The sequence below is a fragment of the Amphiura filiformis genome, chromosome 7, assembly GCF_039555335.1.
Source record: "Amphiura filiformis chromosome 7, Afil_fr2py, whole genome shotgun sequence".
Classification (NCBI taxonomy): Eukaryota; Metazoa; Echinodermata; class Ophiuroidea; order Amphilepidida; family Amphiuridae; genus Amphiura; species Amphiura filiformis.
This window is the reverse complement of record NC_092634.1, coordinates 27,892,612-27,919,047: the sequence shown is the minus strand read 5'-3', so window position 1 is coordinate 27,919,047 and position 26,436 is coordinate 27,892,612. Positions and strand designations below refer to the sequence as shown.

The window sequence follows — 26,436 nt, the reverse complement described above, 5'->3', positions numbered from 1 at the left end:
CGAGAAATATTTGGCAATACCGGATTTACCACAGAGCCAGTGGATAAAGAAATTAATTAAAATTAAAACAAATTAAATGAGAAAATGAAAGCAAGGACATTTGGTGAAGTATTGTTTTAGAATTCGAAGGAGTCCTAAATGTTATCCTGGCCCAGGACACTGATTAAATTCGACCCATAGTTATTTTATCAACTTTTGCCAGCATTCAACTGTTCAATGTGATTTATGCCTATTTTAAATAAAATTCCGAAATCTGACGTATCAACGTTGTATCGTGCACAAATTATGATTCGAGACTATTTCGTTTGACACGGTTGTATGGATTTCAAAAGATCGGTCCTATAATAGATATCGATTAGAGAATTACAGCAAGAGGCTTTGAGGATGCCGTAATCCTCTTGACAATCAACCAATCAGAGAGACATATTTCAGAAATATATTCGTAGAGCTGAAACTCTTTCAACTCTGAAATATATATTTCAAGTAATCTCGTTTCACATTTAGCAGCACTTTGGCTTGCAATAAAGCCACGAAGGGGCGGTAATGCTAAATATACGATTTCAGTCAAATATTGGTGCAAATATACGATTTCGGTCAACTATTTGGCTATCCTTTGCCCAAAATTATGAAATGTTTATTAGTAACAACAACTCTTAGGAGGGTTTTCGAGTAATTTTAGCGAAATAATGAGGTAAAATAAAAGAAAACCTACTTACAATTTTGGACGCTTAACTGTGGTGTTCTAGGTGAATTAAAATATCACAATTAACATGTTTAATTCAAAATCGTTGTCCTACAAGCACATGTTAAATGGCTCGATTCATATTATGTATAAGTTGGGACATTGTGTGAACATTACAAATACAAACAATAAGGTTGAAAAAAAAAAATAGCCATTTAAAAATTATTTTAAAAGATCGTCTATTTTGTAGCTTTATGACACTGAATAGACCAAATATCTGCCTCTGACGAAAAAATGTTTTCCATGCTGATTTGTTTTTGTAACAAGTACCGTATGTCATTTCAAAAAGAAAGAAAAAAAAAGGCGGATATTACTTTTTAAAAACTCGACGCATTACTATACGCCTATTATTAATGAAAAAGTATAGAAGGCTTTGCATCCGGTTCTGATGAGGGGGGAGGAGCACAAGCCGTTTTCTGCAGTTTTCCTATGGAATTTTCTAAAATTTCAGATCAATGGGGGGGTCTTCCGTGCCCCTATAACGCTACGGTTACTGCATTAACACGTTTATGGATGTATTGCGATGATCATAAGTAGGCCTATAACATACACCATCATAACATGCCTCAACGATATCAATATGTAAAAAAGTGTTGCAAATTCATAACACAGCGTGTTATAATGTAACGAATGCTATGCCATTTATATTATTATTACAATTTTAATATTATTAATATTAGTATTAATATTATTAACTTTAAAAAGGTGCCCATTGATTATATAATAATTCAAGTACAGTTGAATACAAGAAGACATTAAAAGATGTTCATCATTCCGTGCCCTCACTAAATTTACCACTCTTAGAAATTGGGCAACTCCGTATCAATTAAGCAACCAATGATTGTAGCAAAATATATATTTTCCCGGTACATACTATTTATTGCACGTGTAATACTTTTTGACGTCACGAAAAGTATTGTACATACAATATTGTACGTACAATACGGAGTCTGAAGCGCGCTTTAGACAAATGACTAATGGGCTATTCCATCCAGTTTAGAGATCCATACACCCCTATGGAATACATGGTCTTAATCTCCCACACAGGCAGTGTGATTTTCAAATGGGGTTACCTAAATGAGTGGCTCCATTTTGAAATCTAAACCTCCTGTGTGGGAGATTATGATGATTTCTTCCATAGGGATGAATGGAGATCAAATGGAATAGCCCAGTAAGAGTAACCGCAGTACTTGTTATCTTACCCGGGGAAGTCCCTATAAAATGTACAATACAAGAGTATTCATTTTAGCTATTGACTGGATTCCCATCGGTGACTTAGTTTGTTCCTTATAGGGTGTGTTAAAACTGCTTTGCACTTTAACCTTTTTATTTTTGCTGATTTAGTATGGAAATCGGTATTTGTCTAATAATTGGTTTAAAAAAAACCCTTAAAATTATAAATCATTTTCATCGCATAACTTTATTCACTTTATTGATCTGAAAAATTTAAAAACCAGTAAATAGAGGAAATATTTTGCCACCCTTCCTAAGTTCTCCCTTCTCAAAATATTTTTTATTGGGAGGAGTTATTTCTTTGGAACCTCTTTTGATACCTCTTAATCAAAAAATATTACCTTTTCTTACAAAATGATCTCCTCAGCCTGTACCAGCAAAGGCTATGATTTCTTGTCATCAAATCGGGGGCTTATGTCCGAAATTACATGTTACTAATTTCGGCAACAAATGGACGGTTAATTCTGCCCTCCATAATAAGTGTAAGTGATTTCGGGATATATGCATGGTCATTTGCGTCTAACTAATCTGTTTAAGTGACCATTAGCAAGCATATAAACCACTTATAAGTCACTTGTAGAATTAACCGTCCAATTGTTAGCGAAATGAATAATGACATAACAATATTGGACAAAGATGGCTCTGGCCTTAAGCCCTCGGAATATCGTATTTTAATTATTTATTAATCAGTTATGTAATTTTTTATTGCTAAATATCTCTAAATTATGCCAATATCAGTCAAATTATCTGATGTGCCTCTATTACCCAAGTAACCTTCTGTACAATAAGCCATATCGGCATTGGAAGTTTGCAATGCATTGTGGGACAGTTTTTGCAGTTTTGGGACATTTTGCCCTCTGACCTATCGGACAAATTCAGAAAAATTGTTTTTTGTGCACACAAAATATAACTAAAAATATTTTACAAGAATGAAAACAAACCCCCAAAAAATTATAAATTAATTATTTAAATATTTTTAATGATAACATTAATAATAAATTAATTAATAATAATTATAGCAATTTCTCCGATATGTCAGAGGTCAAAGTGTCCCAAACATTCTCCCCAAAACATGAAGTTACAATGCCAATTTGGCTTATTGTATATTAGTGAATCTAAAAGCGAAATCAAAAAGTTTTATTTTTACAACCATGTACTCACAAATGAGCGGAATGGATTGTCACTCGTGAGTGACTGAGGGGGACATACATCCGCACTGACGGTAATCGGATTACCATGGTATTGTGGGCCTGCTGGCGTGTCCTCACTTACTTGAAAGTGAAGCGGGTATATTCTTATATTACGACGAGGGTGCAAGTTATTGTTTACCAACTCGGAGGCCGCTAGTTCCCCACCAGAATGTAAATTATTGGCTCTTGACAGATGCACTGATCTTACTCTTGATCTTGTACCTTCTGATGGCCAGCTTTTTTCCGTGGGCTTTTTACGGACAGAAATATTCAGATCAGTTTTTACGTAAAGTACAGCGTAAAGCTTAACTACAAACTGAAATATCAGTATAATACTAGCGTTAATAATCATGGCTGCTGATAACACGAGAACTTTCAAATCTGCGAAAGGCACTTTGATATAAGCTGGTATGAAAGACAACCAAATCACCAATGTAGTATAAACGCTAAAACCGATAAAACGTGATTCGTTGAAATTCTTCGGAAAATTTCTGGTCAGAAAGGCATGGATACTACATGCAATAATGAGAAGAACGTTGTAAGTCAGCGAGATGGCTAATTCTGTGTCGTTCTTGTTGCATGTCAGTTCTCGTTGCCGTGGGATGGCTTCCACTACTTCTGTACCTGGTGGCGTTGCGATCAGGAATGTGATCGTGATCAAAACCTGAAGTGGAGTAAAAATGAATAAACAAATTACAAACTTAATTCTCGACTGGTCATATCGGCGTGAATTTGCATAACGCCGAATAATAGCTTAGGCTTTACTTTTTAAGCTGTAACTTGCATTCGATAAAGGCATTGGCACTTTATTCTTTTTTTAAATTTATTTTAATTTCTTTATTTTTTTTATTATTATACTTTAAAAACAAAACAAAATATAGGGTCGGGCCTACTTTTAGAGTCGGCTGGGTTGCGCCAATCAAACATTTTTTGAGGCCTTACTATTAACCGTCAGTAACACATGAAGTGCTTTAATGTTAAGTTATGTACTTTTATATTGAAGCATAATTTGCCATCAAGGCAAAATGGCTCTGAACTGAAAATCAAAATTGCCACAATAATACAAAAGGAAAGGTTATTTTGGCACGTGCCCAAAAATGGCAGGAAACCTTTAAAAATTTGGTACAATACCGAATAGGGAGCAACTTGCTAGACTTGAGTCCAGTCCTCGTTTACGGTGTGTAGGGTTAAGGTTTAGGGTTGGGGAAGGGCAGTCTTGTAATAAGACTAGTAGAGTTGCACCACATTAGGTAATCGCTCCAAATGTTGAAAAAAAAATGGTACTAACTCGGGGTTAATTAGCTCGTTGTAAATGTGTACTAGTCGGGGTTTGGGGTTGTATTTCTTTTACATCAAACACAGTTTGTATTTTTTCCAATAAAATAACACAACATTACAATATTGAAAAACTATGTTGAATTACCTGAACTAATATCAAATTCAAGGAGAGGAAAATTTCCGAGCACTGGTTAGTAAAATCATGGCAATTGGGTCTGGCAATCCTCGTGGCCCTCCTTGCAGATCTGTATCGGCGAAATATGGTGTTTGCATGGACAAGCAGTGGTGCAATAACCGTCGTAAAACACAGCATATAACCAATACGGGTTAGATAACAAGTAACGGCGGATGGTTTTGCAATAAACGCGAAGACATTGAGATACGATATGAACACGCCAAATAACACTAGATAGCTGATTCCTGGTCCTGATACACGAATGAGGTCATGTTTTATGTGAATTGCGTAACCAACCGCGATAATAATGGTACAAATCAAGCCAATACTGGTGAGACACAAAAGAACAATAGCAATCACATTGTTCCATTCGATATAAGTTGGCGGTCCTTTACAGTAGGAATAGGGAGGTTTATCACCAGCACGACCTACACTCCATGATAAGATAGAGTCCTCAAATACAGTTAATCCGGACGAAGAATTCCAGCTACCGATTTCAGCAAATTGACACTGATCATTACACTGAAGATTCACAACACTGTATTTCCCCTCAACCTCTCCCGAGGAATCAAAAGACACATTGTGCCTGATGTAGCCACGAAAATTCAATTTTATCATGATTTCAAATAAATTCGTGCCATCAAATGTTTCTTTAACTTGCTCTATACATTGTCTGCTTCGTTCAGTACACTTTCCTCCAATCAGAGATTCTAGAGCGTAGGCATAAGTTAGTACTCCATCCATTATATTTGACACTTTTGTTTCTGTTGCTGTATTTATCAACGCTGTATCTGATGCAAATTCCATCAGCCAAGGGTTGCCACTTTCACCGATGCTATTTATCGTATTATCAAAGTACCGCTGGAAGGCCATCACCGGTTCGTCAACAAAGCGCAGTTTTATCATACCTGATGTTACATTCAGATACTCTTTGATATCTCCAACACCAGCTGCCCATCCATCACTACCAATCAACTGGAGCTTTCCAAACGCTTTCAGTTTAGTCATCGCTTGTAAGAACTTTCTAGCGTACGGTTCATGAGTGAACAAAATTACAACCCGGCTGTTATCGTGGCTCACTATTTTACGAACTATGTCGTCGTACATCGAATCACGCGTGCTTTTACTTATCCCATATTCCTCAGCAATGCAGATGCTGTGATTAGAACTTTTAAACGATTTTATCGCATTCCGTCCGTAGCTGTCGTCCGTATATACAAACGATACGGACGTCCAGTTGAAATTCTCTACGATATCAATAATCGCCTGAATCTGGTATCTATCAGGAGGAACAAGTCGTAGAAAGTACGGAAAGTTTTCCGTATCTGATAGTTCGTCGCTGGAAGACAAAACACTTAAAGTTGGCAAATGCAATGTGTTATAAAGTGGACAAATTTTCGTGGTGATAGAACTCCACTCGGCACCAATTACCCCTAAAAGTTTCGCATCGTTTGTGATGCTGGAATCGTTACTATTTGTACATTGTCCATACTCCATGAGTTTGGTTAACGTAAGAGCCATTGCCGTAGTCCAGCTTCCGCATGTGTAGATAATATCGTAACCCAATGTTACATTCTCTAGGATGTCATTTCTCTTATTCACCGTATCTATTGCAAACACCATCGCTTCGATTCGTTGTAATGTGTCCATTCCCTTGTTGTCGGTCCCTGAACACCCTTCGTTGTGCAAGTTGTCGAATATACCAGCGATGACAAAGTCACCACGATGGTAGTACTGGCCACTTGGCTTGACATGACTAGCTTTAATCGTATAGAAGTAAGTCAAAGAGATTACGAATACAAGTACAATCGTTTTGATTATAAAATTAAGCATGTTTTCCATAGCTGTGTATCAAAGTGAACATTATGCTGAAATAGGGAAGATGCTACAAAATAATATAGTAATTATGTTGATATGAGTCATGGTGACACTTTTAGCAGGTGGCTCAATCACAATAGTATTTCAAATTTCTGTTATTGTTATTGTGTAAATAATCACTCAATTTGTATTGAACAGTTATTCAAGCGTTCAAATAATAGTATTGTTAGTTTTACAGAGCCAAGGTCAAATTAATTGAGCATGAAAAGGTAAAAAAGGTAATACAACTGCTTGTCGCAGTAGTAATGCGAGGGGTATTTTCCACTTTCATTCAGCATTGTTCAAATTAAAATAATAATATTTTTGAGCATCAAACAACATTGTAACAGAAAATTTGCATTTCAAAAATAATTTTGAATACTTTTTGTTTTTAGCATACATGAGAGACTAGCAATTTGCTGAATGGTATATCATGGTTGCGTTCCTAATCTAGCTTTAAACAATCACATGCAACATATGGTTAATATAACTATAACCACCTATGTGAAACACATTGATTACCATGCTATTGACAATGTTAGAGGCTGCTTTAAAATGATTTAGTTCAGTTCGGAATTTCATTTTGCAATTAATACTAATTTATAAAGCATGCATTTTTAGTTACTTGATTTTTTCCGTATTGGTATGGCGTCTAACTGCACAATAATAACATTAACTTGTTTTTCTCCGTAAAAATTCAATGACGCCGGTTAAGAGTTCGGTCATCCACCTTTGCACAGTATTTTTTGGTAAATTATTAATAATGGATATTTTTGACATTTAACAGTCCTCGGAGTAAAATTTATAAATTTAAATATATAGCTGGGAGGAAAAGCCGACGATCAATTCAAAATTCTGACTTATCGTATTAAAGGTATACATTTCTTTTCCAAAAAGACCTAAAATATTAAGGTCTTATGGGGAAAAATGTGTATCTACATTACAAAAGGTCAAAATCGTCGATCGTCGGCTCTCCCTTCCATGCACTTTAATTTTTGTCATCACAATGCCCTCACTTTTGTTCCGTTGAAAAAAAAAAAAACGCTTGAATTGATTATTGTCATTTGCACTACAACAAAATCATATTCAGTCATTAAACTCTAAAAATAATATTAGGCTGTATTCAATGTGCATAACATCGTCATCCTAAACAGGGCAACCTATGCAGCAAACGCCCTCGTCAAGTGAGAAGTAACAAAGCTAGTGTTTATGTAATTGAGGGTGATCTATTTTAAGCAGGACTGCTTCAGGTGGTGAGCGCCACGAGTTCTCTAAATTCAGTACATTTCAGTGTAATTGGGCAAGTGGGCGTCATCAACATCCCAACGCTACAAAGATTAGTCGACCATAACGGACAATTCGAGCGCTCATTGGATTAATATTATCATGTGGTAAAAAATTTGCATTGGACAATCGATTACTATAATGGTTTAGTACTGCATATCTCGGTTTAATTTCACTAAAGCGGGTTTATGGCTGGAAAGGTCACGGTGAATTTACAGTGGACGAAACTGCACTATGCTTGTCGTTTGTCACTCTGACTGCGTATTCCAACATGTGGTGTATACGTTACTTCTTAACATTTGCGGGTGTAACTTTGATGTTGCTACGCGCTTGTGAGAGTACACGTAAGTAGTATTAGATCACTTTATTTGACACTCCATTATGTACAAGTTGTATTATTATTGGATGTGATATACAGGAGAAACGGCTTAAGACAAATGCGGCCCATACACGTTCAATTTATTGATCAATATCAAAGACCCTTGATACAAGAGTGGCTACAAAATCTACCATTGTGTTTAAACGTACATTGGAAGATTTTGTACCCACTCCTGCATCTAGGGTCCCCAATATTGATCAATAACATTAATCGTGTATGGGCCACATTAAGCAAAATATTTTCGACTCTGAAGGTCACAATATCATACTAATTTCCTGTAGTGTGATTAGTTTCTATTATCCATGTGGCTGTTATAATATTGCAGGGCCGGCGCAACCTATGCGACAGGTCAGGCGATCGCCGCACCAGTTTTGAGCAAAGAAAAAAAAAAGAAAGAATATTCTCCTATTTAGAAGCAATTTAAAAAAATGAACACTAAAAAAGTTGTTGTAGTGTTTTTGCATATACAACGTTTTAAAAATGTGACCTATAATAGCAGTGATCAACAGGCACTCGAGCAAGATTTTCAATTAGTGAATAGATGCAACTTTTAAGTAGGCCTATGCATCTTTTTCATTCAAAGGGTCACCGTGGCAACAAATGTGGACAATTATCAAAGTTTGCAAAACAAAATTGGGCTTCATTTTGCTATTTCAGCTTTAAAATTGATGGATAGCTTTATTACGGGTAGACCTATTTCAGGCGCGTAGCCACGGCTCGGATCAGCAGGATTGATCCGACCAAGTTTGGTTTAAGAAAAAACAAAATAAACACTACTATAGTAATAATTAGTTCTGCTCGGTCCAAATAATACGAAAACAATTCATAGTTTAGATTATAGATTCACTGATAACAAAACAATGTCATTTGAAGAGAAACTGATAATATTCCCTCCGTCATTACCAAAATTGTATCTACTTACAAAATAATGATGCTATTTATTAGTCATAGTAAGCCTAATGTAGACCAATGCTACTCAATACTATTATAGTTCTGCTCGGGCCAAATAATACAAAAACAATTCATACTTTTGGCGAAGTTTAACTGTTTAAATTATAGATTCACTGATAACAAAACAACGCCATTTTTGAAGGGAAACTGATAATATGCCCTCCGTCATGACCGAAATCGTATCAAAGAAAATGTTGTCACCACAAATTCACACGTATTCTCTGTATGTAGATTGCACAAACTATTTCCAGTTCGTTTAACATTATTTCTGCTTTGAACATGAATAATAGACCATGAACAGGGAGTATGAACAGATAACATGTCTTGACTTTCAGCCTTATCAATAATATTTTGGTTCATATTGTGATGAACAACCATGGTGAGAACCTTTTGTTAGGGCCGCTATCAATGCTTATGCAAGGGAATTTTCCCACGACTCTTGACTTACAGTAAAAGTGAATTTATTTCAAATCAAGATTTTAACTTGAATTTTATGGGCTCCATAAATGCGCGATATGCGTTCAGGTTTTGTGTGGAAATTGCTCTTTGATATTTATTCTTGAACTATTAAAAGTTGTATTAACGGAACTTAAATCAATTTTGTATGGTATGGATATTTTTAAGCACAATTATTTACATAATAATGGTGGCCATTTTGGTGCAATGGGCAGGTTAAATTAATACATGCATGGGCAAAATAATTTACTGGTGCTCAATGCTCATCTTTAAAAAAAAGTAATGTTAGTGGAAAATGGTCCAGTTTAAAAATAATTCAAACTTTTTCCAAGAAAATTGTACACACTAATAGTGTAAAACTAGAGCGGTTACCGCACCATAGCTTAACCAAGTGACTTCGGCAGCATATTGTGGTATAGGCCTAGGCCGATCGGAGCAACTTTAAATCTGACCTGACCTTTGACCTCAGATGACCTTTGCAGTTTTATACTTGTGGAAGTGTCAGGGATTGTTTTCCCTCATTTACAGCATGATCAGATCAATTTTAAATTTTACCTGACCTTTGACCTTGGATGACCTTTGCAGTTTCATACTTGCTAAGTGTCAGGGATCAATTCAACAAATAAAAAGGCATAAATGCATGAAGACATGACAGGAGATACAGCGTGCAGAAACGCCATCACCAAAAACGTGTGCTTCTCTAATGACCATCTTCCTTTATTTGTTATCACCAAGAGTCAGAAGCTCTAAAACTGATTTATTTTTAGTGGACAATATTTAATTTGTCAATATATTTCTTTTGTGCAATAAGTTCAACCATGAAAAAATAAGAGAAAAATTAAAAGTAATAAAGAAAAAAATTAAAATAACTTGTGCTTGTGCTCAACTATTGTGCGATATTTTGATGGTTAGCCACTCTTGACACCCCCGTCATCTTGCGCTCATAAGTTAAGTTGCTTTTAAGATTCAGAGGTGAAACTTACTTGACAATAACAAAAAGGATGAATAAATAATATCTGAAAAATTGGGGAAATTATAATAGAGTGAGTTTTTCTTTTCCGTGATTCTCGCGCAACCGGGACCTTATTTTGGTGTTAACTTAAGCCTAGAATATCCGCAGTTTTGTTTAAAAAACAACAGGAAATGGCCTCTAAGCGCATCCAAAAAATGTTTTTGCCGTTACACGCTCCGCTCGCTAAGCTCGCTACGCTAGAATTGGATAGTGTATTTCTAGCGCCTCAACACTTATAAATCCCTTGCGCCGGGCCTGTATTGTTTGTTATTATAAGCGGGCTATTAATCGACGAATTGGACGAAATTCCGGGAGAAACTAGCCGCCATGGCCATTAAAGAGTTTCAAAAGTAGAATATGGCACAGTTTCAACACCCTGTATTATAAATATTTTATACATACAGCTCAATACTCCTTTGAAATCAATATTCTATTATTGACACAGATAAAGAAAGTTTACATATGCATTGTGTTATAGGGCTTGCACCTGGAACTTAACTGAATGGGCTAAACGTGTTCCTTTATACCTATAAAGTATTAATTGTAATTCTCAAAATTAAATATATCACAATTTATACTTTGGATTTCAAAATTTTTACTTAAAAGATATCCACAGCAAGCTGCAAGGCCCCGCTAATTAGTATATTGCTTTTCGAGTGAGTGTACTGGAAACAAAACCCTGGTTTTACCTGAAAACAAATCAATTTTCTTGTAATAGAAACATCATATGGGGTACTAGAGCATGCACAAATCGTAATAATGTGTAGAATATAGAAACTATAGAAAATCGCGATGCGTAGCTGTTGAAAGAAGAGAGGATTCGCTGTACCATCACGGCAATTTTTGACACGAAGATATAGGGATGATGACGATGTGTATGGTGCCGTGTGTTTGGGGTTTGCTACATTTAGTGGAGCCCGTGTGTGCTGACATCCTTTCACCTCAAATGACAAAACTAGAATTGGTTCACATTTCCTGTGAGATATTTGACGTTTAACCTGCGACTCGATAACTCCTGAACCAAGCACCCCGGGCAAGCACCGTAGTGCGATATGACAATTGAATTTATTTCCTACCAATAAGAGAATAATTTGAGGTAGGGGGCCTATATATTAACATAATAGAACAAAACAACGTTAAATATGAGCCACATTATGACCATCGGCCCCTCGTTGGAAGTTGGGGGAGGGGGCATAGAAAAAAAAACTGGAACCAATTTAGTTTTATCATTTAAGGTGTAAGGATGCAAAATATCATTAGTTCCGATAATTTAGCAAGGCAAAATTAAAAAGCACTACACAGCGCCATGTACTATAAGGAATAGACCGGGTTTAAGCAAATCGGTATCATCGCTTTGCACTTTATTACATTTAAACTAAACAATTTGCTTATAATATGATTGTGACTCGCAATCCATTTCTTTACCTGAAGTGTTGAAAGGTGTGCCTACGCGTCGCTATATACGGACAGGTCTAAACCCGGTCTCTTACCTGTAACTTTGTTGTGTGGGGACTCGTGATGCGCAAGTGCGCATAATATCATTTTGTTTTTCGTCATTGAGAGGTATATAACGTATCCCAACACAGGTCTTGTCCAGAAATTATAATGGAACTTAACAATACTGAGATACAAAATGTGTTTCAATAGGTATAACTTTACAATAGGAAGATTTATTCCATGTTAATTTTCTCCTCGCCTATTACTAAATTACTAGATTATAAGATGATTCTTATATGAAATTAATTCCAACTGGATGATACGTGGGGACTGTTTTCACTTGAAGCTAATGTCTTTTGCACTTTTATATTTACGTCACATAACATAACATCTGCTCTCATTAACATCACCTGCTGACTACTCATTAATCAAATACTGACGTATCCGACATTTTAAACATTTTTGAGAAAATTAGAACATTAGTTTTGTTATGTTCTACTCTTATAAATGTTCACCAAAAACCATGCACGGTTGTTTGATGGGATCATTTATTAGTTTTGCAAACAAAACATCATGTACAACCAAATTTTAGGCTTAAACAGCTAAAAGTGATATCATGCTAATGTATTCGGATGCTTTTGAGTTATTCTCAACTTTCATTTCCATCTTTTACAAAAATATTTACTTTTAGTAGTGAACATGCTCTCTTACAGTAAAGACATAATAGCTTATAGTTGCTCTGGGCTTGTCTTGTTTGCTACCTTTTACTTGCCTTCAGTTTTTGTCTTGTATTTGGTTTTAAACTACAGCGTGTAGTTTTCGTTGTTTAATTTAATATTTTGTCGTCTGTCCCTGAAGAAGAGCAGTGTATCTGCTCGAAACGTCGGTTGATATCTGTTAGGTTATGTTTGTCGACTATGTACACAGTGATTTTCATCACTCCAGTGTACTTTTGTACTGTTTTCCTGACACCTCTGTGGGTTCTGGAATTGGCAATTTTTGGCCATTAAACCTTGGCACTCGGCACCGATCTTTGCCTGTTTTTAGGCCTACATTGGTTGTTTGGTTTTTGTCTTCTTATGTGCTCAGTGATTTTCATCGCTTGTTCTAGTACTCTTCCAATGCCTATTTTGCCCCCCCCCCTCGTTCTGTCTAGTCTGTATTTTACTTGTTCCCCCACGTCAAGTTGGTGTACCTTGCTTTTTTTTCTTTCAAGTCGTTCATATATTCAAGGTATCCTCTTGTATCATTTATTGATCCTTGATGTGTTTTGTGTCCTCGTCCGTTAGATTCACCATTACCTACTTTTTTTGTTTTTTGGCAGGATTAGCTCATGAATATGTAAGATTTTTATGTTTTGTTAAAATTTAGCATGTTCTGATGTTGTCTTGAAATCGTATGAATATACATCACCTGGTTGCGACGGTCACTTAGACTGCTCTGAGCAAGTAAAACACAAGAGGAGACTGGAAGATACACTTCTAAATGTAAGTTGTTCTTTAATTACACTAACTTGCTTCCAGGTTCTTTACCTGCTGCGCAGTCGCGCGAGACCAATTTGTCGCGTGAAAAGACCAGAGGTTAGCACCAGGAGGACGCGATGCTACACGGCTTGGTATATCAAATTAGGTGACCAGTTAGCTTTTCATGGTGTGATTTCAATCAGCGAAATGGAACTCCGCTTCATATGTTACGCCGTTTACGTGTGTAATTTGTGTAAAGGTTCACATTTACCGATCAACCTGACGATCAATTTGTGTTGAGTGCGATGGGGTGGAAGGGGTAGCGTGTGGTGATGCGTGCAATTTGAGTGGGTTGGTGAGGGTGATTGATTATGCGTTTGCTTTGCATTACTTTCGAGGACTCCAACATAACAGCACATCGACACACCGAGGTCCTGTGCTTAACGAGGACCTTAACGATCTAAAACTGATAAATTGGCAGTACTTGAATATTTTTGATATTTAATGTTGCTCATTCTTAACCAGACGTGCATTCAGTTGGAACATGGCTCGTATTTGAAGTAACAATATATACTGATACAAAGCAGCAAAAATTTAAATGCCATGGTTTTGTGAAACCTACGTTACCCCGATATGTTAACACGTACCTTAGTCGTTGCAAACACTGAAATTGAACCAAAGTGTCCTTAAATATACGGTTTATCATGCAAGTTATATGATAATAATGTTTTCAGGTCCACATGATTTATGTATTTGAGATGAAATCCTAGGAAATTCAAAGATTCACACCGTTAAGAAATGTAAGAAATGGTTAAGAAATGTAACATACGTTACCATGGAGTGCATGATTAAAACGAAAATGTGACTATATATAAACTGTTGAGCAAATTATATCCGCAGGTGTACTTGATAGACATTATTAATATTATTTCATAAACGCATTTCCAACATATATGTCGGGCATTTTGAAGTTAAAATGTAACATACGTGACAGAAACATACGTTACCATTAACTTTAACACCCTACTAAAACAAATACTACCGTCTATCCGTGTAATGTTTTCTTATAACGCCACCATGTATTATAGGTACTTCGGAAAGGGGCATTACAGAAAATACGCTCAACTCTTTTTTTGAGGCAATCAATTCCCCTTTAACAAAATGTCTTTTTGAACTAAAAGCGACATTGCATTGTTTTATGCCAAAACAATTAGTATATGCATTGTCAACAAAAGAGCTTGCAGTACTCCTGTCTATCTAATGGTAACGTATGTTTCCCTTAGTAACGTAAGTTACCCATAGAAAACACATGGGCATTATTGAAATTGATGTAAAAATAATGGTCATATTTTCCAGAATGAAACTTAGAAGGACTGCCTTTAATTTATGAATGAAAAGAAGTAGTTTCGACCCACACACGAGTCCTCAATGCGGAAACCTCCTTAAACGTCGAAAAATGAAATCTTATACCTTATTACCCCCTCTATAGCTTACGTCCTCACAGCGTTAACCGTTTTAACATTTGTTTGGTATTACCGACCTTTTGAGCACTTGACATGACAACGCACCGACACACCGAGGATATTTCGCATTTTTCAGGTCCTTGGAAATATTAGTGCAAGGGGTAAGGTGCGAGTAAGGTAGGTGGGTACGGGAAAAAACGCTTACAACCAGTTCAGTTTAATGTTACAAAATAAACGAAATCATTTCAACACCAATTTCTATTTCAGAGTGCTGAAATCAAACAATGTGTACGGTCGAAAACGGGCCAATACTTCCCATGGTCCATCCCACACTGCCCTCCTAGTGGTGATTACCGATCTGGTGTTTCGTATAGTGACGTACCAACTAGAACAGGTCTATGTTCATTCTGCTTCAAAATTGTAATTGGTAAGTAACGATTAATGATCATGGAAAATCAATAATAAACAGGATGTGTATCCAAAAATAGTACTAATAACCAAACGTTATAAACGTGTTAGGTTTTGCTCAACACGTTTTATACTACGACTACATTTACAAAACTGTTGTCAACATATTATTACCAAATTTTGGAACATTTTTTGCAAAACATTTTGTAAACTCTTAATAACGTTTTGTTTATGTCAAAATAATGTTTTTGCATCACAAATGTTTTCTGAAAACGTTTTATACCCTTTGTATTATATAACACGAAATTTAAACGTTTTCTGTAAAACGTTTTGTTTTTACTGGGAGGTAATGTAACTTTCCATTTAATTCCTATAATAGCTAGTCCATCCAAAAGGCCAACATCTGGAGTTAAGCATTATTACCACGCTCAGATGGCGTGGATTGTCATGCAACGTACTCGAGGTCCCTTCTTGATGGTCTACCCATGGCGCGAAAATTAGCCATCGCTGGATATAAAGAAACATTATACATTTTAAATCCGTACTATTTGAAAGGACAAGGACAGGGATTTCCGCAAAATTTCCAAGTCGTTCTACTGACCCGCTACTAAAATAACTTTATCGGCACAAATGAACGCGACGCGCGCAAACAAAATGCAAATTTTTAAAGCTAAAATACACCAAAATCAATTGGCTTCATTCCATAGGTGCGGCACCGCGAATAAACAACTTTTCCTGAAAATCCGGTTGAAGAATGCCAATATAAAATCGAGTTGTGTAAATCAGACATTCATTATTATTTTGTACTTGATATGAAATTTTTGTAGTAAAATAAAATAGATTTTATCTTTACATAACTTTAAAAGAAATACTTATTATTACTGGCAACGAGCTAGAACGTCAATATGGAAAACACACGAAACACAATCACCTCGATCGCTGTGTAATCCTTATGGTGTTTTAATTTATACTGTATCATTCCATAGTAGCGTAAGACGACCTTACGCCACTATGGAGTAGGGTAAGATGACCTTACGCCACTATGGAATGAAAGGAGGTGATACGCCAGTACGACGTGCAATGTTTTGCATTTTGCCGATATTTCTTAGTATTTTTACTGCTTAGGGCGGATATGCCACCTTGAAAAGTTTAATTAATTAATTAATTGTTAATTAATTAGCTAATTTTGGCTGCTGAGACTTAATGAAAGAGAACATCATCAATTTAAAACAATCATAATTATGTGCAAAATAAAAACAATGACAAAAAATCACGTTACACCATTATGGATTGAAGCCGACGAATTATGGCAATTGTGGTTAAAACTGGGCAAAGGACGATACATCTTATCGTTTCATATCAGAAACGCTGCTACTCTTGAATCATTCAAAACTATGCTCAAGACAAATCTTTGTCCATAATATTGTTGCCTTTGTTTTCTGTATCATGTTTTGCTGTTGATGTGTTTTTTTGGTGGGGGGGGTTATGTTGTTGTTGCGCTTTGTAGCCACAGGAAAATGCACATTATAAATAAAGTAAGTTATAAAAGTAAGTTATAAAGTTAAGTTACACATGACAACCTTTGGTAAATGCTGTCCTGATATTTCGAGCCGAGGGAGGGCAACTCTAGTCCCCTGGCCGATATGCAACTAATAATGGATGTATATTCCCCCTGAAATTCCCCTGGACCGGACAAGGAATTTGCTGATGGGTGTCTCGTTGTAACCCGTACGAAACTCGGGGAGCTGATCCTGGTTGCGATGGTCATTTGTGGAATGTCTAGGGTGTGTGCTCTTGAAGCTGCAAAGTCCCTGTGATTTTGTTAAATGGTTTATGGAATTAGCTACAACCAAGTCAGCGACAACCTGTAAAGTGTGCTGAGGCTTGTGGATCAACGTCTAGGCGTTGTTGCCTGTGCGTATCGCACTATAAGTCACTGCGGTGTTTTTTTATTTGACCTTCAAACATTGAACCCTTACTAAAGGTGTGTGAATTCTTTTACTATACTTCCAGTACGACTCAAACTTGGTGCATTTGGAAAACCTTGTACGATGGGCAGAAAACGCAGACAGGTGAACGTGTCTGAATATAATATTAACTATATCATCTCAACATATGCAGAAATTCCCGTAGAAAAAATAGGACCAGGTCCCGTGAATGTTAGTAAGTATTTTCAATATGTTTGTGCGGGTTGTAATCTTTTAAAATCGATTATGTGGTCCGTTCCCACAAAACCCCCCAAACAAGTATACCTTATTTAGGCTAAGATAAATGTCTGATACCTTGAATATTTTTCAAATGTTTGGAATTGAGCTTGCAGTAATTTTGGTTGGGGTAAGTATATTAGGGTGGGACGAAAAGACTTTTTAATCGCTTTTTTTTCAATCTGCCAAAAATGCTCGCCCCCATTTTGGCCTGCAAAAAATCTCCCCTATAATTCACCACCCCGAGGGTACGCATATTTATTGCACCACCCCTAAATATCGATTGCATTTGAGTTGCTAAATATTAAGGGGTATGTGTATCACTATGGACAGGGGCGTCGCTAGACCATTATGATGGGGGGGGGGGGGTGTACAGCATGTTTTGCCGACGGCCAGGACGGCGAAGAATCTAAAAAGTGTGTGTGGGGGCCGTAGGAGTCAAAATTGTGTTCGATATATTTTTAATAGTAACTACTATAACATTCACAATAGGTCTATTACGTAACAACAGCACAATGTCGTAACAAATTAATCTTTTATACGACTCTTGCTATTTGCCGACAATCACATGGTTTTTACGACAACAGTTAATTTTTGCCGACAAAATTGTTCATTGGGTGGGGGTATTGCATCCCTTTACCCCCTATCTAGCGTCGCCACTGACTATGAAGCACTTCCGTTGTGTTAAAATGCTCGTCTTGCTGCATATATTTGAACTGCAGCAATACCAGCAATAAGAAAAGGTCAAAAGGTCACATGCCTTGAAAATTACTACAAATCGGTTGTCAAATGAAAAACAGTAAAACTGGGGAAATTAACAGTAGACTTCGGTTATACGAGGGGCAGTCAGTATGTTTTAAGAGTTGACTCGTGACGTCATATGTGGATTGTTTTCATGGCATTTCTCAATGATAACATAAACACTGTACCTTTGTCTTTCAAACAACACATGTAAAAATTATATCATACACATGATTACGTAACAGCATGAGCATAAAATCAACAGACTAGGGACACTGCCAAATCACGCAAAAAGGCGGGCCTTTTAAATTACAGAAAAAACACGTGTTTAAAATGTCCGAGAGCAGCAAAAGTACAAGGTGCATATGGCTAGTTTTAGGCAGGAATAAACACTAGGTCCTCAGTTTGCATTTGGTAAAATATGATACTTAGCATTAAACTTGGGTGAAAATGAGACGTCTGGAAACTTCAACAACTTTAGGGCTTGAATGGAAGCAAAATTATTCTGCAAAAATGGCGAAAATGAAAAAGCAGTTATTACAAATGATATTAATTATCTCCAAAATGAAACAGACTAAAATTTAATGACTGGTCACGTGTGAGAGCTGGTACTCAGTGCAATAATCTGCGCATGCGTAGGTAGGATGACCGATACAACATGGTGGAAATGCACGAAAATGGCAAAATTCCATGTAAATAGGGCCTAAAATATTACAAAATGCTATGAAAATTTGAATTTAAATATTCATATGAATTTTTATGGATGATCTCAACCTGAAATGAACAGAAAAGTTTTAAAATAAATTTCTCATTCAAACGATGGCCTCTCTCTCTGTACCACTACTTTTTGTATAAATGTAACAATGGTAGAATAACGGTTATATTTTAATCACGGATTCAAATATTTTCTAGGGAGATTCCCGTTTTAATGTTTGGAGATTAGTCAACAGAACTGGCAAAAAAATTTAAATTTCCACGTTTGCTATTTTTGGCAATATCAAGATTTTTATAGAAAGAAAAACCTTGTTTTTGTCAAAAATAAGACACATTTGACCACGCATTTTTAATAAACTAAAACCTTTACAGCCCAACAAACATGGTTAAATAAACTGGTAGTTGTGTTCTATTACTGTTCCAAAAGGCGGCATTCTCCATACTTTAATTCCCGAGAAAATATAGAAAATACAACAATACCTCATTTCAGCCTCTTATTTCCCTTAACAAAAACGACTCAATTTCACCAGGTGACTCTAGACCATTGATTTTATGCTAATGCTGTTACGTAATCGTGTGTGCGACATAATTTTTACACGTGTTGTTTGAAAGACAAAGGTACAGTGTTTATGTAACCATTGAGAAATGCCATGAAAACAATCCACAAATGACGTCACGAGTCAACTCTTAAAACATACTGACTGCCCCTCGTATATATAAATGCGCTTTTACAAATGCGCACGTGACCAGATGGCTAGCGCCATCTTTGCATTACATCACTGTCAATCACTGAAATGGCGACCATTGAGGGAGTGGCTACAATTGTGACCTTGTTTCGTTGCTAGCACTGGCAAGGAACATTGGCTGGAGGTTCGATGCTATAAATTTGCAAGGATAAATCATGGATATCGAAGGATCATGATTATTGCACAGCACCCCCTCCTCCATGTAGAAACATAACTAATTTTTATTTATTTTTTATTGATTTATTGATTTTTTTATATTTTTTTTTCTCAAATTGCAAATTAATTATTTACAGATGTAAGGTCCGTCCGCCCGTAGAACACGGTTTCTGTTTTTCTTCGCCTTACTTATAATTTTATAAATTTATTTTTGTTCCCCCTTTTGGCTGGACAAAACCCCACCCTCCCCCTTTTACACTCATAAATTAGTTGTTTTTTGCTAAGTTTCCCCTTCCGTGTAAAGTAAAACTTTATAAGCCGTTTGAACCAAACTGAACAAAATTGACGTATACATTTACAATATACCATGGCAATAATGTGTATGACGATCGAACTCACCATACGATACTAGCCCAATAAACCATGATTAACATACGTCATTGTACGTCAAATTGTCATATAACGTATGAGTGTGATGTATAGTATACGAGTCTTCGTCAACATCTTCCAGCCGGGATGATTAGATCATGTACAGTCATCTACGTGTTTATACTCTAAATTGTACGTCAGAGGGTGTACAGATTACCGATTTAGCATGGGGGACACAAAAAGGTGCTTAAAATCACATTTTGAATTTTTTTTTTCCATTTTGATACTTATTGGCGGGAACAATCTATTAGTTCGAGAGGATCATTATTCCGAAAAGGGCTAAAGTTACAGTTTCGTCAATTTACGTTAAAATTAGAGTTAAAATTAGGGTCAGGGGTATGTTCAGTGGTGGCACTATGGGGGGGGGGGGGGAATACTTATCTTGACTCCCAAATAAATAAATCCATGACCCATTCCTTCCGAAGAAAATGACAGCCCTCTAAGTTTCCTATCATCACGCGCAAAAATTATCAAATAACATTATGGGCAGCTACTCAGTTCTGACCTTAATGCCAGTAAGAGTCACATTTCGTCATCAATGTGGCCAATTGCCACGCCCATTTAGCACGGAAATAATGAAATATAAGTTTTTAAATCAGCTATATCTAGCTTTTCCGTCATTAATTTTTTTTTTTTTCCGTGATGGAAAATCCAAATAAAGAGTTTATGTTTCGGGTCAAATTATTGTGCACTTTGCAATCAATGCCACTATTTTGCAAAAACGGTTTTCCTTGTAACCTGTCATTTTTGCCTATACTTTTGCGTGTGGAATTTGTGTACATCCGGGTACCTTACATCGTTGAACACGGTATGGCGACTTGTAGATGTCACGTGCGCATTTATAAATGCGCATTTATATATATATACCCGAAGTCCACTGCTTAATGCTACCGCTACCCCGTAATTTAACAGCTCTTATATCACACATATTTACATACATACATGTCTGTAGTGAACAATAATGGTAACGAATTTGATAGCAGTTACTACCTAGTTACTAACTAAATATCGGCTCGATTCTTCGAAGCGCGGAGAAACGTATAGCCTGACAGACAGACACCACCCCCCCACACACACACCCATATAGCTCATTATTTTATTAGTATAGATGACGATTGGATGCACAAAATGCATAAGCTGCATAAAATATACATAAATGAAGACTCTACAAGCCTCTTAAATTTGGTCTCTGTATACCATATCAAAACCTTTTAAACACTACTAAAATGATTATTCTTATATCTTCCGCTGTAACAGCTTTCACTGAAGAAAACGTAACGGAAACGGAAAGTGGAATTGCAAAATCACAAATACTTTCCTTCACCGAAGTATACCAGAACACAACGGTACTTGTCGGTCCAATACCTCAAGATGGATTCATACGAGTGAAGCTATCACATGCTACCAACGGCTGCATTGGTAACCCCAGCATGATTGAGGTCAGAGATCCAACGTCTACGACAACGAATGCTCCAACGTCTCAGCCAACATCTGCTCCCACGTCTCAGCCAACATCTGCTCCAACGTCTCAACCAACATCTGCTCCAACGTCTCAGCCAACATCTGCTTCAACGTCTCAGCCAACATCTGCTCCTCCAACGTTTCAGCCAACGTCTCAGCCAACATCTGCTCCCACGTCTCAGCCAACATCTGCTTCAACGTCTCAGCCAACATCTGCTCCTCCAACGTTTCAGCCAACGTCTCAGCCAACATCTGCTCCCACGTCTCAGCCAACATCTGCTCCCACGTCTCAGCCAACATCTGCTCCCACGTCTCAGCCAACATCTGCTCCCACATCTCAGCCAACGTCTGCATCAACGTCTCAGCCAACATCTGCTCCTCCAACGTTTCAGCCAACAACTGCTCCCACGTCTCAACCAACATCTGATCCAACGTCTCAGCCAACATCTGCTTCAACGTATCAGCCAACGTATGCACCAACGTCTCAGCCAACATCTGCTCCAACGTCTCAGCCAACATCTGCTCCAACGTCTCAGCCAACGTCTACTCCAACGTCTCAGCCAACATCTGCTTCAATGTATCAGCCAACGTATGCTCCAACGTCTCAGCCAACATCTGTCCCAACGGGTGAGCCGGAGAATGAAACAACGACTGGGCCGGCAAATTAATTGTTCCGCTTATTAAAAAATGGGCAGAAACACGTTTGCAATTTTGAGAGCATGTGAAAAACAGTGAGGCCTCGGTTTAGGGGGTCCTATATACCGGGAAAACGAGGTGGAAGACTACCCATACATTGAAACATATGTTAAACTTTCATTAATTTGCAATCGACTGGTTATCATAAAATATCTCAAAACGCGCCGAAAGGGCCTCACAACGAGCAAAGAAAACTGGTGTTTTAACACGTATTTCAATGGGGCGATTATTTAGTGGTGTGCGCCCGCAAGAAACATTTCTAAGAGTGATTTTAGGTCTCATTCAGCTCCACTTTTCAAAAGTCTAAAGATTCTCACTATTTCTGACATGTATAATTATTATCTTTTAATCTTTATGTATAAGCATTCCGTCAAGTTATTACCAACTTTATTTGAATGTTATTTGATGAAAAGAATGAATGTTCATACTATAAATACAAGAAGATAGAAAGATTACTAGTTGGTTATAAATAAAACGGGTTTCTTATCCAGAGGAATACGATCCTCGGGTCCCATTTTATGAAACAAAATATCTCATGAAATCAAAAATTCAAGTTCTACTGATATATTTAAAATATAAATTAATATTAGATTTATTAAAGCTTTATGAGTATAAGGTACTCATTTTCAAATAATTTTAAATGCTTCATATTTATTTTAAAATACTTGCTGTCCTTAATAATCTACTATAATGGCATGTTTAAAGTTATGTGGTTGTAATTGCAAATGTTTGCCGGCATATATGTATGTGTTCTGTACTTCTGTCCTCTTATACTTTGGTCTTATATGTTTGGAAAGTAATGTAAGGAGGAAGGAGTTGGCAACCTCTGGCCTCCTTTGGCCTTTTGGACGGCTCCGCCATGTCATTAAACTTATTAAATTATTAAAAATAACTTATTAATTTAAAAATATATCTATGACAAGTATTGTTATATATGTATTATTTTGGCATAGCAATAAAATATCTATCTATAATCGCGTTGAGAGCCAACCTATTTCGCGCTCTGTGGTTGTCTGGTTTTTTTTTCTCTCTTTCTCTTTTCTTTCTTTCTTCCCTCTTTTTCTGTCTTCTTTCTTTCTTTTTCATTCTTTCCCCCTCCTTCTCTCTCCCAGCTTCTCCCCCTTTCTCCCTCTTTCTTTCTTTCTTTCTTTCTTTCTTTCTTTCTTTCTTTCTTTCTTTCTTTCTTTCTTTCTTTCTTTCTTTCTTTCTTTCTTTCTTTCTTTCTTTCTTTCTTTCTTTCCCAAATTCCATTCACAAAATAATCTTGGTGGTGTTTTTTGAAATTGGCGAAAATTGCCGGAAAACAGCTGCCCCCATCAGGCCCCAGTAATTCCCCCAGCTCTCTCCCATATTGGATGTCTCACAAGCTACGCCAAATTTCATAGGTTTGTGATCCTCTTTGTGCGTCTGGTAGTACATGGTGTTACGTAGAATTATCATAAGTCAGTGCAAAATTTGCTACACTAGTGGAACCAAGGTTATTTTGCTTCCTTATACCCTAGGTAGCAAAACCTGAGTTGGTTCCATTTTTTCGAGTGTGTCTTCGGCGGCCATTTTGAAATTCAAAATGGCTACTATATTTAGCCTTTTTAAAGCCGTATTTGTCCCTAAAGCGCACAAAGTCATATTTTTCTTAATGATTATTTATACTTTTGATCATCAAAATTCACTAAGAACATAATTAGGATCATTTTCTAGAATCCAAGATGGCTGCCAAATCCAAAATGGCTGCCAATTTGTCTAAAATGGTCTGCCAGCTATAAGGACATTGATTTCTTTCCTTTTTCCTGATTATTTTCACTGCTTATGTTTCTGAGAATCCACTGAGAACTAAAAACTTAATTTGGTCCATTTTCTCCAATCCAAGATGGCCTCTTAATCCAAAATGGCCGCCTTTTATTGTAATATGGCATACCGCTTTGAACAATTACTATCATTGAGAGGAAAATACATCTTATTTCTGTTAGATATGGATAAGAAAATGATTCGAAACATCTTAAAGTAGTGCAACAACATTGTTTAAGGAGAATATAGGTGCATTTAACCTTTCAAAATGGCCGCCAAAGTGTCATGAAATTGGCTAAGATTAATTTTTCAGCATTTATGCAATGAAATTTCTATATTGTAATTCAACTTCAAACATTTATGATAGCTGACCTTGAGGCATGTAAATGCCTAGTTGTCATCATAAGTTCCTCTGTTTGGTGCACAGCTGTAGGCCTATCATATTGGTACACTCTTCATCTGCTCTACAATCACATGCTTCTGTACAAGTCAGATTGTGTCGTCTGCAGGAACATCTTCTGGAGCATTTGCTTATTCCACATCCGCACCTAACAAGCTCGACAACAGACTCGGGAGCTATTGCAATGTCTGAAAGGATAGGTACTGGAATGTTATCTGCATCACTCGACCATCCTAGCTTGACTTTGTGGTAAATCCAAATCTTGCTGAAACCAATACATATCAAAAGACATCAAAAGCAGCAGCGCTTCCGGGATTTCATTGTTTAACAGGATGCGACACATTTGGACATATCAGAGGTATAGGCAAGAAGGCTGCTTTCAAGGTCTTCACTGAAGCAACACCTGAAGAACTTACAGCACTGACTCAACTTGGTGATGCAGAAATGCCTTCTCAAAGTGTTATTTAAGGCTGTGAGAGGTTTTTATGCAGGCTCATAGGCACAAAAAACGACCTACAGGCCAACACAGCTGAAAAACTGAGACGGAAATGCTTCAAGAGCCAACCAGGGGGATTAATAAAATCCCTCCAACTTCTGTGCGTGGCATCAACACATTCTGCGGGCGCATATGCAGAATGTTTGGAGTCAAGACCTTGTTGTACATCCAAATATTCCAGACCCATTCAAGCTAGGATGGTCGAGTGATGCAGATAACATTCCAGTACCTATCCTGTCAGACATTGCAATAGCTCCCAAGTCTGTTGTCAAGCTTGTTAGGTGCGGATGTGGAATAAGCACATGCTCCAGAAGATGTTCCTGCAGACGACACTATCTGAGCTGCCTTGTACAGAAGCATGTGCTTGTGGAGCAGATGAAGAGTGTACCAATACAGCTCTGTGCACCAAACTGAGGAACTTGAAAATACTGATAACATAGATGATGAGTATTGATGACTAGGCATTTAGATGCCTCAAGAATAACTCTATCATAAATGTCTAAAGTTGAATTAGAATATATTTCAACTTTTAAAAACATGATTTTCTGCATTTCATTGCATAAATGCTGAAAAATTAATCATAGCCAATTTCAAACACTTTGGCGGCCATTTTGAAAGGTGAAATGCACCTATATTCTCCTTAAACAATGTTGTTGCACTACTTTAAGATGTTTAGAATCATTTTAATATCCATATCTGACAGAATTGAGATAGATGTATTTTACTCTCGATGATAGTAATTGCCAAAAGCGGTATGCCATATTTTAATAAAAGGCAGCCATTTTGGATTTAGGGGCCATCTTGGATTGGAGAAAATGGACCAAATTAAGTTTTAGTTCTCAGTGGATTCTCATAAACATAAGTAGCGAAAATAATAAGGAAAATGAAAGACATCAATGTCCTTATAGCTGGCAGAACATTTTAGACAAATTGGCGGCCATTTTGGATTTGGCAGCCATCTTGGATTCTAGAAAATGATCCTAATCATGTTCTTAGTGGATTTTGACAATCAAAAGTATAAATAATCATTAAGAAAAATATGACTTTGTGCGCTTTAGGGACAAATACGGCTTAAAAAGGCTAAAAATAGTGGCCATTTTGAATTTCAAAATGGCCGCCAAGACACATTCGAAAAAAAATGGAACCAACTCAGATTTGGTTCGTAGGGGTATTCAGAAGCTAAAAAGCATTGGTTCCACTAGTGTAGCAAATTTTGCACTGGGTTACGTAACACCATGTACTATGGGCTGATATACTAGAGATATTGCGATTTCCAAACG

The 26,436-nt window shown here is 36.8% G+C and overlaps 2 protein-coding genes across 2 annotated transcripts; one reads left to right on the top strand and one right to left on the bottom strand.

Moving 5' to 3' along the window:
- Nucleotides 1-1,708: 1,708 nt before the first annotated feature.
- LOC140156964 (metabotropic glutamate receptor 3-like) lies at nucleotides 1,709-6,491 on the bottom strand. The gene is made up of 2 exons (XM_072180011.1): nucleotides 4,589-6,491; nucleotides 1,709-3,829 (listed from the first exon to the last, which is right to left on the bottom strand). The coding sequence occupies exons 1-2, from the start codon at nucleotides 6,458-6,460 to the stop codon at nucleotides 3,119-3,121; spliced, it is 2,583 nt and encodes an 860-aa protein (XP_072036112.1). The 5' UTR covers nucleotides 6,461-6,491; the 3' UTR covers nucleotides 1,709-3,118.
- A 1,294-nt stretch (nucleotides 6,492-7,785) lies between these two features.
- On the top strand, nucleotides 7,786-23,453 carry LOC140156962 (uncharacterized). The gene is made up of 5 exons (XM_072180009.1): nucleotides 7,786-8,103; nucleotides 13,366-13,481; nucleotides 15,188-15,347; nucleotides 17,342-17,491; nucleotides 21,576-23,453. Exons 1-5 carry the CDS (start codon nucleotides 8,031-8,033, stop codon nucleotides 22,445-22,447), a joined length of 1,371 nt encoding a protein of 456 aa, XP_072036110.1. The 5' UTR covers nucleotides 7,786-8,030; the 3' UTR covers nucleotides 22,448-23,453.
- The last annotated feature ends 2,983 nt before the right edge of the window (nucleotides 23,454-26,436 follow it).

Excerpts from the sequence above, each read along its gene's own strand:
- LOC140156964 (XM_072180011.1), bottom strand. The coding sequence starts at position 6,460 with ATGGAAAACATGCTTAATTTTATAATCAAAACGATTGTACTTGTATTC. Across the intron at positions 3,830-4,588 it reads TGAATTTGATATTAGTTCAG|GTTTTGATCACGATCACATT; the intron begins GTAATTCAACAT and ends ACTCCACTTCAG.
- LOC140156962 (XM_072180009.1), top strand. The coding sequence starts at position 8,031 with ATGTGGTGTATACGTTACTTCTTAACATTTGCGGGTGTAACTTTGATG. Across the intron at positions 13,482-15,187 it reads TGGAAGATACACTTCTAAAT|AGTGCTGAAATCAAACAATG; the intron begins GTAAGTTGTTCT and ends TTTCTATTTCAG. Across the intron at positions 17,492-21,575 it reads ACCAGGTCCCGTGAATGTTA|CTTTCACTGAAGAAAACGTA; the intron begins GTAAGTATTTTC and ends CCGCTGTAACAG.